At 40.2% G+C, this 17,892-nt stretch overlaps 2 protein-coding genes across 5 annotated transcripts; one reads left to right on the top strand and one right to left on the bottom strand.

The window, feature by feature from the left end:
- The first annotated feature begins 9,636 nt into the window (after positions 1–9,636).
- Positions 9,637–12,823, top strand: LOC115687736 (uncharacterized). The gene is made up of 4 exons (XM_030613399.2): positions 9,637–9,795; positions 9,964–10,112; positions 12,243–12,368; positions 12,443–12,823. The coding sequence occupies exons 1-4, from the start codon at positions 9,754–9,756 to the stop codon at positions 12,606–12,608; spliced, it is 483 nt and encodes a 160-aa protein (XP_030469259.1). The 5' UTR covers positions 9,637–9,753; the 3' UTR covers positions 12,609–12,823.
- Positions 12,824–12,995: 172 nt separating this feature from the next.
- LOC115687735 (FAD-linked sulfhydryl oxidase ERV1) lies at positions 12,996–17,892 on the bottom strand. 4 transcript variants are annotated; one of them, XM_030613393.2, is made up of 6 exons: positions 17,609–17,892; positions 16,618–16,695; positions 15,546–15,593; positions 15,082–15,146; positions 14,216–14,296; positions 12,996–13,380 (listed from the first exon to the last, which is right to left on the bottom strand). In XM_030613393.2, the coding sequence occupies exons 1-6, from the start codon at positions 17,813–17,815 to the stop codon at positions 13,269–13,271; spliced, it is 591 nt and encodes a 196-aa protein (XP_030469253.2). In that variant the 5' UTR covers positions 17,816–17,892; the 3' UTR covers positions 12,996–13,268. The 4 variants fall into 4 exon arrangements, with proteins under 4 accessions (XP_030469253.2, XP_030469254.2, XP_030469255.2 ...); XM_030613394.2 differs by having other exon boundaries at positions 14,216–14,293; XM_030613395.2 differs by lacking the exon at positions 15,546–15,593.

The following is a 17,892-nucleotide window of genomic DNA, read 5'->3' as shown; positions in this document are numbered from 1 at the left end:
CTCGACTTCGCGGCATTCTTAGCCGCTCGTCACTCGAGTTTGTTGTGTCCATGGCCGCAATATGCTCAAGCTTGCAGAGTCCATGGCTACTCGCTGCTTGAGCTTGCAGTCATGGCCACCAGAGCTGAGTGGGATGGCGGCTATCAGCGTTATCAATGTCACTAAGGTGGTCCAAGGCTGTAGGGGCGATGGCTGATCGCGGGAATAGTATGAATATGGATGATTTAGGGTTAGGGTTTTGTTTAATTTTTAACGTTTTGTGTTTAATGGTTTGGCAGCTATGTGGCACTACATAAAATGGAGCGTATTATAACATGGCACGTGTACTCCGGCAATTCATTTCGGCAATCTAACAATCCGCATTAGCGAAATCTAAGTAGCAATAAAAAGAGTATAACGGAAAACTAATGGTAGAATATTTTAGAAAGTAGATGCATGCTTTTGAATGAAAAAAATAAAAGGATGATTTTGATTTCCGAGCAAAAGTAGAGGGATGAATTTTGTCAGTTTACATTTATGTTCTCACCTCGCAGTTTATGCTGCTCATTGCAATTTACTACTTACTTTTTTTTTTTTTTGACAATCGAGGTGTCCACGCGGCCGGCGAGCTAGGGCTCAAACCAGCGGTGATGCCCGACTAGTCCTCGAGGGGGGCTAGCGCAGCATTCTACCGCTACGACCCCCCACTTAAATTACCGATGGGCGAGTTTTGAACCCGTGACCTCCTCGTGAAAGGAACGAGCAATACAAATCAACGCGGTCACCGATGGCCATGGTAATTTACTACTTACTTCATCCGGTCAAAAAGCCAAAATATAGAAAGATTTCTGTATGTTTTTCTCCTGTTGATGCTTTGGTGACTCATTGTGAAACAAATTTGAGTTCAGAATGGAACTTGAATAATTGTATTGTTTTTTCTCCAACACAATGTGCTAGAATGTCGTATTTATACAAGGTAAACACCTGAACAGGCAAGAACTGAAATAAGTATCCAAAAACAAGGATGTCAACGCAAGAATCATGCATATTTCCTCTTTGGTCTATCGTGTCCTCATCTTGAATTACGTGGGTCTCCAGTTTGCATGAACATTGCTGGATGTCATTGATTGATTGAAGCCTATTATTGAGCTCCACATCTTCTAAATTGCTTTGACCAAATCCTATTACACTCCATCCGCAACTGGACTTTGGAGTGTCCATAAACCTAGTTTGACAGAAGCTTATGAAAACCTTCTCCCGCTGACGGGTTGGTGAGACTATCAGCAACATAACAAGTGACGAGAGAACCAAGAGCAAGGGCTACTTTTTCTTGAACAAAGTGATAATTAATATTAATATGCTTGGTGTGTGCATGAAAACTGAGATCGATTGTGAGATGAAGTGCCGACGTACTATCACAGATCTTTAAATAAAGTCCTATATCTCGTAGAATGAACGAAATCCATGTCACTTCGGCAGCGGGTAGAGGCAAGAGCACGATACTCAGCTTCCGCACTAGATCTAATTCTTTTAACAAGCTGAAAATGGTGGTTTGTAGGCCTCTGCATGTGTTGGCACACAAAATCCACACTATACTCCTTCAAAGATGAGAATCGTGGAAATAGATGGCATTATGATCTGGAGTATGTGGTTTTGCCATCTTGAGCATTGATATGGCTTTGCAATTGCCATCTTCGTCGAGTGAGATGAGGGCCTTGAGAGAATTTGTGAATCTTTATCCCTAAAAAGTATGAAGATAGCCAAGATCTTTCATGGATTATTCCTTAGGCAACTGAGAAATGAAGTCATTTAACAAGGTATTGTTACTACCTTGTAATACAATGTTATGTAATGCATGTGATTATTGCCATTACATCTGTCGGTCATGTTTTGCTTTTGATTTATCATGTCATATTGTATATGCCCATTGTCCAGTTTTGCATCCTATTTGCAATGTCATGGTACATATGATTTGTGTCATGTTATGCAATCTCATCATCATATCTTGCATCCAATTTGCCATGTCATATTTGCATGTGATTATTGTCATGCCTTGTTATCATCCTATTTTACATTTGATTCGCCATGTTTTGCTCTATGTGATTATTGTCATGTTATGACATTCTCGCATGTCATGAATAATTCTTGCATTTCGATTGATACTTGCATGTAGACTTTCACACACAAAAGGAGTCACACCACTGTACAGGAGAAAATGGCCTTCTTAATTAATATTGAATAAGTATTCCGGCGACATTTCAAGGTTTTGAAACAAAAAAATTGTGCATGCTTAGGAAATTAATCAATGAATATTTTAAGACTAACAAAAAATATGGTCGCGGTTTTGAAAGAGCGCTGTGGGATGCTAGTTCGTCTCATGCGTAATCGGACACCCCGACCTAAGATCTCAAGTTTTCACCTGACCAATTCATTCACATATGCACCTAGGTATTTGACTTTCTCATCACTGTGTATGCCCTTTGGATATCCAAATAACCTAAGTTTACCGAAAGTATGGGTAACGATCATGATATTATTTATGATCGTATCTTGATCGCGAAGATTATCGAGCCTAGAATTAGGGAAGATCCTAGAAACGAGGTGCTACTAGCAATTAACCCCCTAGTCCGCGAGATTTGAGGTGCTGCATCTTTGATAAATTTTATGACCAATTCCCTAGCACAAACTTAATTGTGGCTTTGGCCCTACCTGACTTGAACTTTAATTTTTGCAAAAAGGAAAATGCACTAACTTCTACTCCGGGGTATTATAGAAAGTTCAACAAGTGAGCGGCAAAAAGGCCTAAGGACCACAAAAAAAGAAAAAAAATGTAATTTTTACTTTCGATTTATCTACTTTATATAAGTGGGGACGTGTAATGATTAATTTTAGAATTACAAAGACTAAAAGATTGGCGATTATTGTTCGGTACAACTTCGTTTTCTTAGCAAGCAATGATAAACTCGGAAGAGAATGATGTTCTTGGGACGGACGGTTCAATTTTTTTGTTTTTAAAAGGTTGATTTTTTCCGTGGTAGTAGGTTTTTAATAGAAACCAGCCACCTTAGTTTCCCATATTTTGTTGGTAACATATCTACATTTTTATGAAATTACTTATCCTCTTTTTAATACTTTCGAAATTATCAAATTTTCATTTTTTATTAACTTTTACTTGTCTTATTTACCTATGCCTAAATTAACCATCTCTTATATGAATTCACCATTCTTTATTTACATTGAGTAACTTACCAACTCTTTTTTAATTAAAATGCCAACTAATTTTGGATTGCCAACTCTCAATTGAGTTACTTACCAATGTTTATATATTTTTTAATTTATCAACTTTTATATGTTTCTCTTACAAACACCTTATTTTTATCAATATTTATTTGTGTGAGTTACCAGTTTTTATCTCATCGTGTTCCTAACTAATTTTGGTTTATCAAGTCTCATTTGAGTTTCTTCCCAAGGTTTATTTGTATTGTCTTTAGTAAATTTACCCGCTCTTTAGCTGAGTTAAACAAATTTTTTTTTGCCATGCTTACCAACCTATCAAATTTACCTATATTTTTTTTTTGGAATTACTAACGTTAATTAGAGTGATTATGAACTTTTATTTGTCCATTATGTTTACTAACATTTTTTGGAGATTATCGATCTCAATTGAAGTGATTACCATCTTCTATCCCATTAAGTTACCAACAAGTTTTGCATTACCAATTCTTATTTGGATTAGTTACCGATGTTTATTTGGTTTTTCTAAATATATATATATTTTTTTTATAATCGAGGTGTCCGCGCGGCCGGCGAGCTAGGGCTCAAATCAACGGTGATGCCCGACTAGTCCTCGAGGGAGGCTAGCGCAGCATCCCACCGCCACGACCCCCCACTTAAATCACCGATGGGCGAATTTGAACTCAAGACCTCTCGTGAAAGGAATTGAGCGCAAACCAACGCGGCCACTGATGGGTGGGTTGGTTTTTCTAAAATTATTTATTTATTGTATCTCCGAAAAAAAAATTCTCATTTCTTTTATAAACTTTTATTTATATTTCTTAACCAACTATTATGTAAAATTACAAACCTTTATTTGAGTGAATTATTACTTTTTTCCGATTAAGTTACCAACTAGCTTTAAATTACAACCTCTCATTTGAATAGCTTATCGACATTTTTTTTGTATTACTTTTTTATTGAGTTTTTACTTCAATTTGCCGTGCTTGCCAATTTTTTAAATTTATCAACTTTTTTTAGAATTTACCGACCTTAAATAAATTGATTACCAATTTTGTCCAATTAAGTTATCAACTAATTTTGTGTTACCAACTCCTAATTGAGTCAGCTATCCATGTTTATTTGGTTTTCTAAAATACACATTTCTTTTATCTCAGAATAAAAGTCTCTTATTAGTTTTCTACTATTATTTAAAGTACCAAAAAAATCTACTTTTATTTACCTTTCTTACCAACGGCTTAAATTTATTCACTATTATATGAAAGCATTGATATTTATTTGCTTTACTTCTAAGCTTTTCTACATTTGAATTACCAATTAATTTTAGATTACTGACTTTCAGTTGAATTACCGACACTTATTTGTTTTTTATTTATTAGCTATTCTATTGAGTCACCATATTTATTTGCCTATTAACTTTTTAAATTTACCAACTTTTAAAAGAAATTATCAACTCAAGTAAAACTCAACCTTGAGCTTAAAATGATTATAAGATGTCCATATCGATAAGTATATCCGTTAGGGTATATATGAAAACCAAAAAAATAATTTTTGAATTTGCTACTTAATTCCAATCACGAGGCCAGAAACTGGGTTTTTATGATTCGATAAGTGCCTCCCCCTTATAGTCTGTGGTAATGATTCCTTTGGTATTAGAAGGGCCATTTTCGGGGCCTCGATTTCAACATCCAATTTTCAAGGGTACGCCTTAATTCTCTCTTTGGTCATTTACCGTAAGAAAAAGAAAGGTACATGTAAAAGTTGCATTACTAAATAAGTCGCAAATGGGAAAATTTTAAATAAGAGTCTAAAGTGGATTGTCTTCTCGAAAGAGTTCTCAAAGTGGATCTTATCTTAAATTGCCTGAAGGTTTCTCTCTTTGTTGGAAACGTGGTAGTGGACCTCCTCATGAGATTCACCCTTAAGAATGTTTTCCCTATTTGGTGAGCAATTCGATTTATTCATGTCCTCTTCCATTAATATTCTAGAAGATTGACGAGAGCCGCACCTTATCTAAGCCCTTTTAGCCCCAACAATCACTCCTTGCCCTCATAGGATTAGGTAGACCATAGGCTTTTCCTGAATCACTCACTCACTGGAGGGATCCTACTCTAATACCATTTCTCATGAGCTGATGGTTTTTTGACCACGAAATAGCTTGCGCGGCGCCTTGTGAGCTAAGAACACTAGGCCGACTTTCATTCTAAAGGTTGTTCCTAACAACAGTATGATAAATTGCATCAGATCATACCATGCCCAATTTAACATGGGCATCCAGCCACTTGAGCAAAAACATATAAAACAATTTGGTACAACAATTGGTTTTAGAATAGCGGCATCAGCTCCCGACCAGTTTGTGCACGAGAGACCAATCTCGTCTTTAAAACTCCTCAGAGTTACAACCGTTTTATCCTAAAACTCCTAACACAAACACCATAATGCCTGTCACGCCCCGAACCCCTACGAGCTCGCGACATCCCCTGCTCCGGTCGAAATGATGCAACGTCCCAGGATCGTCGCCGACCCAACACAAACAACAACATCTTCATACAGCACCAAACATCAAACATCATATTACAGACATAAATACAGACGAACATACTCCGCCACCATTTTAACAAAAGATCAATGTCTGGTTAACTTAACTTCCCTATGGGTCAACCCGATTTACCCAACCCCTAAAACCCTAGGGAAAATCTAAGGATCGCCCTTCTCCATTCTGCCCCTAATTCATCTGGCTCAATCCTCCGGAAATCTCTTGGGCATCGCCTGCGAATCCACCGGCACCATGGGTGGCTTTTCGAACTTCCAAAAAGAGGAGGCAGACTTCCCGGGTCTAAGGCTGGGGGTCTGAAAGTGGCGGTTATACAACCGTGAGACGAATCTCAATAAGTGTACAACCCCAAACCCCACGTAGGCACTCACGTACCGCCAGACGAAAACACGCATAACACATAATCTATCAACCAAACTAACAATCACGCGCGACCCTACCTGAAATTCCTCATGCACGTCCCTGCACGTTAGTCAACCACACAGCCAGTATGCCACAGAAATACATCACAGCCGCGCGCGTGCCTTGATTATAGAGCAAAACCCACTCGGGCACGTCCCATACCATGCCTAGCATTTTTTACCCCATAATCGAGTATCACACCACGCGATACAAACACACTCAACACGAACTCACACCACACGTCACCTTTCACAATCCTTTTACTCGTCTTGCCAAATCCACTCATTCTCAACCCTTCCACCACTACCGCGCCCGCGTAAAACGCATCAGGCCCACGGTCTTCTGACCTCGTCAGGCATCGTCACCCCGTCGGGTCGGGCATCGTCACCTCGTCAGGGACGGCATCGTCCCGCGTAAACGAACATGCCTCAGGACGGAATCCTACACGCACTTTCCTTCTACCGTGCCCGCGTAAAACGCATCAGGCCAACGGTCTTCTGACCACGTCAGGCATCGATACCTCGTCAGGCCGGGCATCGTCACCTCGTCAGGGACGGCATCGCCCCGCGTAAACGTACACGCCTCAGGACGGATCCTTACCCTGCGTAAACGAACACGCCTCAGGGTCTCACTTTTCAAATCAATCCTACATTCCCGTACCTTCGTTCCACTCATACCACATCTGTCACACGGCCACACCTACACACCGCCAAACACGCACACCTCACACACATTCCACAAATACACATACACTTCGCAAATATACATTCTCACCACATAAGCACACCACACGACCATACACATATCACACGCGAACCCAATGCACGATCACACCACCACCATATCTCACAACCACACATACTCAGCACACACGGCCATCCACATGGCACACACGGCCACACATACACAGCCCCCAACAGAATCCAAATCAGCCAACAATCACGAATCGAACTATCCTTCAATTAAACCCAATCAAGCCATAATACTACCAATTGATCACACAATTCAGCCACGACAAATCCACAACATCACAGCCACACAATTACACATACGAGCTCATTCAAGCATCAAACTACCCGTCAAAATGCCACGATAGCACCGAATAATTCTCGAGAGAGAGAAAAACCGAGAATATATAAAATCGGGTCCGAACTGGGCAGTTGCGCAGTGACAGAAATCCATTTGAAATAAATAGTAAAAAAACTCCAAAAATTCTGAAATTTGGATATGTTGTACAAAACATCTCAATGAACATTTTCTGTGAAGAACTCAAAACCCAGTTCTAACCGTAAACACCTCGTTTTAACACTCAAAATCGGACAAAATCCAATTCACTCGGACAGCCCCTCAGGCCATCAAAACACAACTCATTCGGTATCCAAATCATTTTGGAAAACCTTGAAATTTTTATATGTTATACCCACAAATGTCCCCAAATTTTTTTGTGAAGGAAGTATTTTGAAAATAGGCTTGGAAAAATTTATAAAAATTCGAACAGACCCGAAGGTCGGGTGAACAGTAAATCGGGCAGTTTTATTTCGGTCCAAAGATGGACTTCTGAATGGCATCAAATGATTTCCAAAAATTCCCAAATTAAAATATGTTATACTTCAAGATTCTGAGAACAACTTTTATGAAGAAACCTTCCTCAAATTCGGGCCACATAAGTCACAGTAAAAATAACAAAAACCAGCGACGCAGCAGCAACCTAACTGGAATCAGCCAACACACACCACCGAGCAAACCAGCCACTAAACTCACCCTAAACCGAGCCCTAAACAAGCCTCACAATACCCGAGGTCCTAAGAGACATTTGGGGAGGTCACTTACCTAAAAAATGAGACAGAACGGGGCTGGAACGATGGCTGAAACGGCGGAACAGCAGCAGCCGCAGCAGCAACGGTGATGAGAGGAAACAAAAAATGAAGAGAATGAGAGAGAGAGAGAGAGAGAGAGAGAGAGAGAGAGAGAGAGAGAGAGAGAGAGAGAGTGATCGTGGAAGGGGGGGTTCTGGCCAGAAGAGGGAGGAGAGAGAGAGAGTCAATATTGGTCAAAAAAGTGGGCTGGTGGGGTGCCACGTGTCGCGATCCTACGCGATTTCCCGTTTTGCCCTTGATCCGACGGCCTAGATTCAACCTAATCCAATAATTGAGGGGCAAAATTGTCCAAGGCCCAATAATGCAGCTGAAAAAATCAATAATAATAATCCCAAATAATTTCCCAAAATTCGGAACTGAAACGGGCTCAGGGGCAAAATGGTCATTTTTCCGGTCCCGGGGCGAAATTCCAATTTTCGCACATACGCTTTCCATATATGCGTGGCCAACCTAATATGGCGCCGGAATCGCGAAATTCACTTTTTAAGCCCCCGAAAATCGATTGCAAAGTTTCGGGAATAAAATAATATTATTTTTCCAATTTTTGTCGAAATTCCAATTTTTGGCCAAAACCACTCTGAATGTGCGTGGCCACCCCAAAATGACCTTGGCCGCGAAAAATAACCTCAAACGACTTCAGAATCGCCATCGGTGACCAGAGGGGCAAAATCGTCATTTTCCGGGTCCCGGACCGAAATCCATTTTTTTACAGAAATGGGTGGCCCCAAGGTTGGCCAAGCCAAAAACGTCATCGGCCGTCCAAAATTGTCACTTTCAAAATTCTCGATTCCCGGGCCCGAATTCCAAGAAATAATTAAAATCGAACAATCGCGACTTTAGCTTATCTCTGGCTAACGGGTGGCTCCCTGGAATTACGCGCTCTCGACCCGTGACCGACACTAAGTCAAATCACGTTTAAGTTTACTCTTCCCAAGACGACCTCGATTGTCATATAATTGCGAGAGTCTGTCACTAGTGCCCTTCGGACACGATTAATCAAATAGACCGGTCTCGGTTGGCTCAAAACATTCCCTCGTCAATCCATATGGTCGAAGATCAAACCTAGGTCGAGTTCTTTGGTCGTGCGAACTCAATCCCTTAATAGCCTTACCCCTAAGGTTAGCATCCCGAGAATGCGCGGGTCCCGGGTGAGATCTCACTATAGTGCATTGGTCAAATTCATTTCCTAAATCCCGGGAAAAGGATCGAAAATTCAGACTGTTACAATGCCACTTTTACAAATCAGTTGTATCGCCCTTCTACATTACTCACTATTCATCTCGATGCCACAAAACTCCACTCTTCAACTCACAAGGGTACGGGAGAATCGCTCCGTGACACTTGCTCGCTTGCGGGTCTCCCTCCCTCGTTCGAGTCTCACAACCGTCACTCATTCTTGACTCGCCTTTGCTCGCTCATCTTCCTTCATATTTTATCTTGAACCGTTTTGTTACTCATATTATTTTGCTATAAAATATGAAACCAATAAAAGGAAACAAAAAAAAAAGAGGATAGATTCTCGGATAGACTTCGGTTCCGGGCAAACAGAATAAGTTTCCATTTCCAAAAAACTGAGAATCCGTACAAAAAGAGTAAGTTTCACATCTAGAATTTATCTATCCTAATACCAATCACCCCTCCTTGAAAAGAACGAGGGCTTGGAGACAAAACACACTCGACTTTGCAGAGCTACATAGCCAGTCACAAATGGCGGACAAAGCTCCCTCTTCGTCTTCTTTCGCTGCTTGGGTAACTCGCGCTCGACCCATTACAATTCCTTTACCAAGTTTTCACTTTGCTGCCTTCTCTCCCCCTCTCTCTCTAAACCCTGAATCCTAGAGGGGTTTTCTTGTGCGTCCTTTTTAGCATCAGATCATGATCATGATCTTGATTCCAATTTCAACTCGTTTCTCTTAGGAACGCCCACCCGAAGAAGGCTTCGGCGAGGATGAGTTGCTGTATGGAGCCGAGTCGGGGTGGGTTGAAGCTCGGACGTGGTGTGATCACTTGGCCTCTCTGTCCTCTGATCTCCTTCACATTCCGACCCCCGACACACCCTGCAACAGGTCGGTCTGCGATCTTGATCGAACACCCCCGTTTGATCGTCCAAATTGTGCTGTCGCTTACTTGCTTTGATTGATGCACTGGTGTATGGATTTGTTCGCCCCTTTCGAATGGCGGGTGGGTTCGGTTTCGCATGGTGCTCCATGTTGTTGGTTGTTTGCTGGCATTTAATTCCAAATGCAAAAAAGGTGGTCAAGATCAGATCGGTTGTTGGCAGCTAAGATTTAGGTGAAATTGATTCTTGTGTTGGCTGGAATTAGCTCAATTGGGAGAAATTGATGAACCCCTTTGGCAGGAGGAAGAATGTTAGATGTGTGTGTCTAGTTTCAGCCAAACTGAAGGAGAAAGTACTGTAAATTCTCTGCGTTCAAGTACTCGCAAGAAGGAAGATTTTCTTCCTGTTTCTTTCAACTGGGGTGCACATGACCTAATTGGGCGAAGTAGTAGAGAACAGGGTTTTATGTAGTGATGAAAACCTCTTACTATAGTCTTCTAGCTAGAGCTTCCATTGCCTCCGATTTCTTGTCATTGTTTTAAGAGGTTCAAGTAGACTCAATGGTAGCGTGTGGCTTAGCACCCCATTTTCATGCTTGTTAATTTGCTAAAGATGAAAGGAGCTTTTAGCATCTTAGGTGGGGAATCAAGTTGCACTGACAGATAAGGCATGCTTTAAACAGCATACGAATCCAAAGTGAGCTGTACCGAACCCTGAGTTTCGCTCTAAAGGGCTGCATTCTATAGACTCAATCTAAAGAGTGTGATCACCTTTAAGTACTACATTTAATTTGGCTGAGAGGAAGCCCTTTTATGGGAGCCCCTTTTCCAGAGCTATAAATTGGGATTGCTTGTCCAGCTCTAATGTGACTTATCTGTGTCTTCAGAATTTACTCCAAAAATGCAAGTTCTTAAAATCAGAGGACCCACAGTGCTGCAGAACCTTCATGAAACCTCCACAGGACGGATAGGATCTTTTAGAACAGTGATCAGAGCCTGTGATATTAATGTTCTTGGCAAGCACTAGATCCATTTCAGTTGCTGGACTTGGTCATAAATTTTTAACCTCTTGGTTCACAACTTCACATGTAACTAGGTAGTTGAGTCATAGTTTACCATGCTAGATAGGAGTAAAATTTCAATAGTTTTAACTAATATGATGTGGAGGAAACCAAGATCATTGCTGGTAGGCTCTGACGTTTAAGAGAGCCAAGGTCCACTATTATTATGAGTCAGCCTAGTATTCTTTTCACTATTTCATTTTATTTCTCATTTCATAGGATCAGTACAGTTCACGTCAACCAATGTACAACTCAGAGTTGGGAAGCCAACGCATGAGGTCTCCTCTAAGATTCTTTGTCATCAGTTGGCGACTGACGTGAGCTCACAGCCTAGTATGTGTAGTTTGTATAATGTGTCATTGACTTTACCGCTATGTTCCCACAGCTGTACTAGTAGAGATTTGCAATGATCATTTCTTTGTGACATTCGATCTTTTTTAACCTCCACACCCTGTATTCTATGCTGTATGTAGAATTGTTGTTCTCTACTCGTCCGAAAACCTCTTGGTTAAAGAGTTGTTTGTCCTTTCGTAACAGCGTCATACATGATCCTTGCTGGACACACCTAGTGCTTGATTGAGGCCATATAATGTTATCTTCCCTTTAACCAGCACGTTAGAGTTCAGAGTGGGGGTAAATTTTGTCTATGGTCATTGAACTTGAACTTATTAGATCTTATAATTAGGTCACTCAACTTTGATTTTAATCATCCAATGCATTAGATTCTGATTTTTGTTTCCTATTAGTGCACTTTGACTGAAATCTCGCTAATTTTCCAGCAAAATGCTGATGTGGCGGCCACATGGTAATGACTTCTCATCGAAACATTAGTCGTGTGTTCGTCATGTCATCAATCCGCTAAAAAGATTGGGCCAGATTCTGATTTAACTGTAATTTCAAAGAGATGAAAGTGTATGGCAGTAGGTGATTGGAATCAAAATTGGATAACCTGTTTGAAAAATTCGCTAAAGTTTCTTGACTGCAGACGAAATTTACTGTTAGTATTGTGTACGAAAGTTGAACTTAGTGATGCTGAAATAGAAAAATGTAATATTTCATCTTCCTTTACTTTCCTAGGTGTCATCACCCGAGTGAGAACTGGTTATGTCTGTGTTGCAAGGACGTGCTCTGCAGCCGATTCGTGAACAAGCATATGCTCCAGCATTATCAGCAAACAAGCGACTGCCTCGCGCTCAGCTTCAGGTGTTCTCTAAATTTCATTTTGACATTCTGTTTCTTTATCATGCTCCTATTACTGACTCTTTATCTGGAATCAGTGATCTGTCGGTGTGGTGTTTCTCCTGCGATTCGTATATAGACGCACAAGTGCTTCCGCAGCTGCGGCCTGTTTATGAAACCGCGTATATCTTGAAATTTGGAGAGCCCCCGCCAATTCGGAATGTTGAACTCCAGAATGTTGCAGCTTCCTCAGCAGGCAATTGATTTTGACCAAGTATTGCATTCAGCTTTGCCCATTAAGGGGGCTTGAGACAAATGTAAGAATCCAAGATAGGTGATTTGCCATCATGTTAGGGAAAGAAGACATTTCTCCGATAGTTTTTGCGTTTGACCATTCTAGAGCTTGCGAATGCAGTTTCTTGTATCTTGGATCAAGATTCACTTGTTCCAGTGAAGAATCCATAATTCCTTATGTAGAATCGCTGACTTGAAATTGGACAAAGTATTGGCAGAAACAGACGAGCATGTGATATCATCTTTCTGGATATGAGAGAAGCCAAAAGCTACAGAATGATCAACTACAAACGAAAAGTACATTCAAGGCCAAAAAGAGAGAAGAAAGAAAACATCAATTGCCCAATGGCCAAAAAATTTCGGAATCTGGAAGCATTTATACGTATTTCTTTTACATGCTAAATAAAACATCCATGTTTATCTTGTAAATTTGACATACATTATGGCATCATTGTAGGGATGAACATATTGTATGTATACGCCTGATGCTGCGCGGCATAAACTGAAATGGAATGCGAAGTATAATAAAAATCTATATCAGGAGTTATCATCACATTCTAGTACACATACACAAAATTGACAGCAGATTTCCTTTGCTCTATAAATGGTAAGGTCAACCACCGTAACAACTTAGTCCCAAAACTTTGTCAAAGTTCCTTGCAGATCACATGCACGCAGCTCGCACTCAAGCTTGCCCCACCTTGCATCGACTCGCTCACAAGGGAATACCGACTTGCCTAGGCTGTTCGATCACCAACAAATCAAAATAAAATGACTAAATGGAACTTGTTAAATCCAGCAAACAGTTCTGCACACAAAATGTCGAAGAATGAATCTTGGCTTCCTTTTGAGCTTAATGGACCAAGGTTGAGATTAACGAAATACGTCCGTGAACGTTCATACTTTAATCTTCTAACTCGAAGAATTCATGGTATAACTACTAGACTTTACCAGGCAAAGCCTATTAACTTCTGTTTGATTAGATATTTTGATATGAATCCTCTCAATTTAGAGACATTACACGATAAGAGAATGGTAAAGTCAACATCTCGTACCTCTAATTCCTCCTTTTTCGGGTGATTCATCATGATTCTTTTTCCAGTCAAAGCAATATTTAGTAGTTATAACTTCGTGTTGAAGACATACATCATACATGCCTGGACCACTTGTCGGAGATTGCATCCATACATATCAGTTTTCAAGCAATTGTAGTAGATGCTTTTTCCAATCATTCCAACAGCAACCCTAATATTTTCATTCAAATAACAGGCACGCACCCCATTCCACCGAAATTAAAAGGATATATGCGCCCAATTGTCTTGTGTAACGCTAGGTTTTGTCTCGATGATCTCAATAAGAAAACAAGGAATTGCCACTGACAACATTTAACGATAGGCCAAGATATCGAAAGGGATAGGGACAGGCCAAAATTGAATGATTGATCTATTAGGTGGCATTCTCTAGCGAAAGCATCCTCTGGTTTCAAGAATGTTTAGATATTTTATATACAGATTGTCCGTTCTTGATCATAATGAATGCTGAAACGAAAAAACAAGTTCAACAAACATGAAAGCTACCTTCTGTTGACTACATTATGCACATGGCATAGCCACTGGGAGAACTCAGTATGAGATCCTGCCTGTACGGGATTTGCCCTGCTAAGGTTCAAAGAAAGAAAGAAAAGGTCCATGAGAAAATAGCAGAAAGCAACCGATAACCTAATGCAGAAAGTGGCTCCATCCTAAACATCAGATAAAAACCACCGCAACATCTGCCCTTTGAAAAAACAATTAGCACTGTCTATCAACTCTTTCCATCCTTATACATGCTTTAGTTGAAAACCAAATTCAGCTAGCAGGAAGACTCTCAGGCAAACTAAACTAATTCTTACCGAGTTCGCACTTCAAAAGCTGCATCAAATGTAATACAGCATCTTAACATTGAGCTCAATTATGGAATACCAACATGTTTTCATTTGAGCAATTACCTACCAATTGCAGTAAACTTCTATAAGGAAAACCACCATGGCATTCAGATCTTACAAATACTCCAAAGTTCAAAATGCCTCAGATTTCTCCAATATCATATTCCAGGGAGCACTAATTTTCGCTCTGATGTTCATTGTGTTCCAGTAGTCTAATATTTGCACTCGTGGAAGTGATTGTACTAGGATCAGATTCGCATTTTTGCTTTTCACCGGGATTAGTTTCTTCAAGAACTCCTTGAAAGTTCAGCTGGTGACTGATGAGGTAATCATGAGCTCCTAGTTGTTAAATAAACTTCAAGCTAGTAACTAGCCAATTTAAATTCATATGCCACTCCACAGCTGATTATACTTGTTGAGAGCAATAGCAAAGCCAATCTAGGCCCTTGAAGAGTGCACGCATCCATGTAAAACAAGGGATTCACTGCTTTTTTTTTTTGGGGGGGGAGAGAGAGAGACCTCAGTATGTCTTTAAAGTGGTCTGCACATTCCTGGCAAGGGTACATTCGAGACAATATAGCCATCTATAGAAACCAGAAAATGAGAAGCAATGAGTTGGGATAGCATTATATCATCACTTTCCTCAAGTGACGTGCATGTCAACTATTCCCATGAATACCCTTTTAACATCTCAAGTCTATGAGCTCTTGTGCAGGGCTCCTCTAAAGTAACTTATAAAGCTTCCGTAAAAGTGAATGCCAAATCTCTGGAAAGAATGGAACTAGATTAAAAAATGCTAGTTACAGTCAAACCAAGACTAGAATTAAGAAAGAAGTGCAATAGTCAACTGAGTGACTCTTGCTTTTCTCTAGTGCAGCTAATATATCTTATTTTCTCGCTTTTTAATGAAATACTCACTTGCATGGGAAATAACAAAATGGTGTACCAGATGAATGTTTATGGAAGCATATGAATCATCATACCAATTCTTTCACATCTTTCTTCTGTTGCCTTGTCGGTTTGTCAGGATACTGAAAGACGCAAAATGTAAAATGAAAAGGCCAGTCTTTGTAAAGTAAAAGGCATTTCAATAATAAGAAGTGGCATTGTATCTTCGGCTTGAGTCAAGGAAAACAACTGCAGCTGCATTATGACAGTTTAAGCACCAATCTAAGTAGCTAGAGACAGAAAAACAATCCAATAAGTTTCAATTAGCTACTTCTGCACACAAACTGATAGCTGGACCAACTGCCTAAAAGCAAGACAGCAGCAAAAGAGAAATGTTTCCATAATTTAAGCTGCAAATGCTATTCTTTTGCTTTCAAGACTATAGATATGAAGATAAGGGGATGAAAGTGAGGTGGAAACAAATTTTCTCAGGAAATTAATTGGTGCCTTAAAGCACATTGACTTAGGAGCATAAAACAAGAACACGATGATGAGATCTCATTTTTGCTCCATGGATATTAGTCCTCCAACAACCGTGTGGTGCATGAAAGTTTCTCTTCATTTCTTCAAATTTATTTCATTAATAGGCAACATTCTCCCTACAACTGGACGGACACCATGGAGACAAATAGGAGACAGATGCAAAGAATTTCCTCTAAGTAAGGACTTTCATCAGGCTATACTAACTTGGCAATTGAAAATATTGAAATAATACAACCATTTATTAAGTAATCATTATTTGTGCTTCCTGATGAGTGCTGAAATTTCTGTCCGAAATATAGAACGATCATTAATGCAAACAAGAAGCTCTTGAATGATTGAATGTAGCTGTTTCAAGAAATGATAAAAGTATGGAGAAACCTCTCACAGGGAACTGATAGATAAAAATCCCACTAAAAGTTCTTTCACTTTAGAACGATTCTTTATTTCTAAGAAAGATGTGGAAAGAGAACACTGTTATACAACCTAAATTGTTAACAAAGGTTTTTCACAAGAACTCAGCAGAAGTGCAAATAATTTAGGAGTATACTGATATATTTGGGCATAACTTCGTAAATGGAACTTGAAAAGGAAAGTAAAAAGCCAGGCTTTATTTACTAAGAAGACCTGAGCAGCTAGAGTGTGGAGAAAAGTCCAGGTGGCCCTCCCGAGTTCTCCTTTTGTTACAGGTGCAGCAGTTTGTACCTGAAAAAAACATTTAGTTAGAGTTTGATGGGAACACTAGTTAGAAAAGCTAAAAGCACAAGTCACAACAATGAGAAATATCAGTCCCAGTGTAACTTCCCACGTACCATTTTTCATTTCTTCTCTAAGCCTTCACTGGCAGAAAAATCTCATTTTCTCAATTAGAACTAACAATTAGCAAAATTATAAAGGAAGTGAATTGAAACTTCAGGATAGGGCTAAGGAAGACTCTTATGAAGCAGTTCTAAGATCTAAAACGTGCGATCTGAAAGCAACCACCCATTAGAAGAATTGGCCGAATGACCTGGGGTGACTACTGCTAAATGCTAACATTGCGAGATTCCTCAGCAAATATACCTGTTTCCAGTGAAACTCTGGCAATTTTGAATCAATTTCACTCCATTCCAATAAGATATGCTAAACAAACCTATAAATCTCTATCTGACTAAAAATTAGTTTCACCAAAGAATATCAGAAGTATAATTCACGATAAAGGTCCCTTCAATTTTCCAGAAAGAAGCAGTCAATATTGGCTCGAGAAGACCAAGCGATGAATTCAGAAATAAACCAACAAAATGGCAGGGAAAAAATCACACACATGAGCTTCACCATCTTGCATCTCATGACTGCGGTCCTCCAACATTGTCATTTCAAGTGTCCAAGGGAGAAGTCAAACCACCAACCCACCATATGTTCAAAGCACGTCTCCTTTCATTCCCCCCATGAAACATCGCCATTGCAATTATGGGTTTCAAAAAAGCTCCCACTTGCTCCCACCGAAAGGTGACAGCCATTCACTTGGGAATACCAACAAACACCGACCGAGCATGCGCACCATCGTATGTTAGGAACACGCAAAACTCGGAACTTTTCACTCGAGACGGCAAGAGAGGAAGGAAAACGAAGTACCCACCTTCTTGAGAACCGCTTCTGGCCCGAAAGTTTGGAAATTTGCGTTCGATGCGCTTGGTTTGGGCGAGCTGGAGACGGAGAAGAGGGCACTGTTACCGGCCTGCGATGGGTTACCATGACGAGCAACGAAGGTGGAGAGATGGGTCTGGATGGAGTTCGATATCTTCTCAAGATTTTGGAAGAGACAGACGAACGGGTTCTCCGACATCGTTCACTTGGAAGAGTTGAAGTAGTCGGAACGGAACAACACGAAGGTGGAAATTTGATAATGATGTCCATTCACGA

Source organism: Syzygium oleosum, unplaced genomic scaffold (assembly GCF_021117445.2).
Source record: "Syzygium oleosum isolate NSW1041296 unplaced genomic scaffold, Sole_v2.1 Sole_v2.55, whole genome shotgun sequence".
NCBI classification, from domain to species: Eukaryota; Viridiplantae; Streptophyta; class Magnoliopsida; order Myrtales; family Myrtaceae; genus Syzygium; species Syzygium oleosum.
This window is presented reverse-complemented; position numbering and strand designations above follow the sequence as displayed.

Bases quoted from the DNA above. Each gene is read 5' to 3' on its own strand.
- LOC115687736 (XM_030613399.2), top strand. From the start codon at position 9,754: ATGGCGGACAAAGCTCCCTCTTCGTCTTCTTTCGCTGCTTGG. The intron at 9,796-9,963 runs GTAACTCGCGCT...CGTTTCTCTTAG, and splicing joins CGTCTTCTTTCGCTGCTTGG to GAACGCCCACCCGAAGAAGG. The intron at 12,369-12,442 runs GTGTTCTCTAAA...ATCTGGAATCAG, and splicing joins TGCCTCGCGCTCAGCTTCAG to TGATCTGTCGGTGTGGTGTT.
- LOC115687735 (XM_030613393.2), bottom strand. From the start codon at position 17,815: ATGTCGGAGAACCCGTTCGTCTGTCTCTTCCAAAATCTTGAGAAGATA. The intron at 15,594-16,617 runs GTCTTCTTAGTA...TGCGTCTTTCAG, and splicing joins TCCACACTCTAGCTGCTCAG to TATCCTGACAAACCGACAAG. The intron at 14,297-15,081 runs GTCTCTCTCTCT...TTTGAACCTTAG, and splicing joins CACTTTAAAGACATACTGAG to CAGGGCAAATCCCGTACAGG.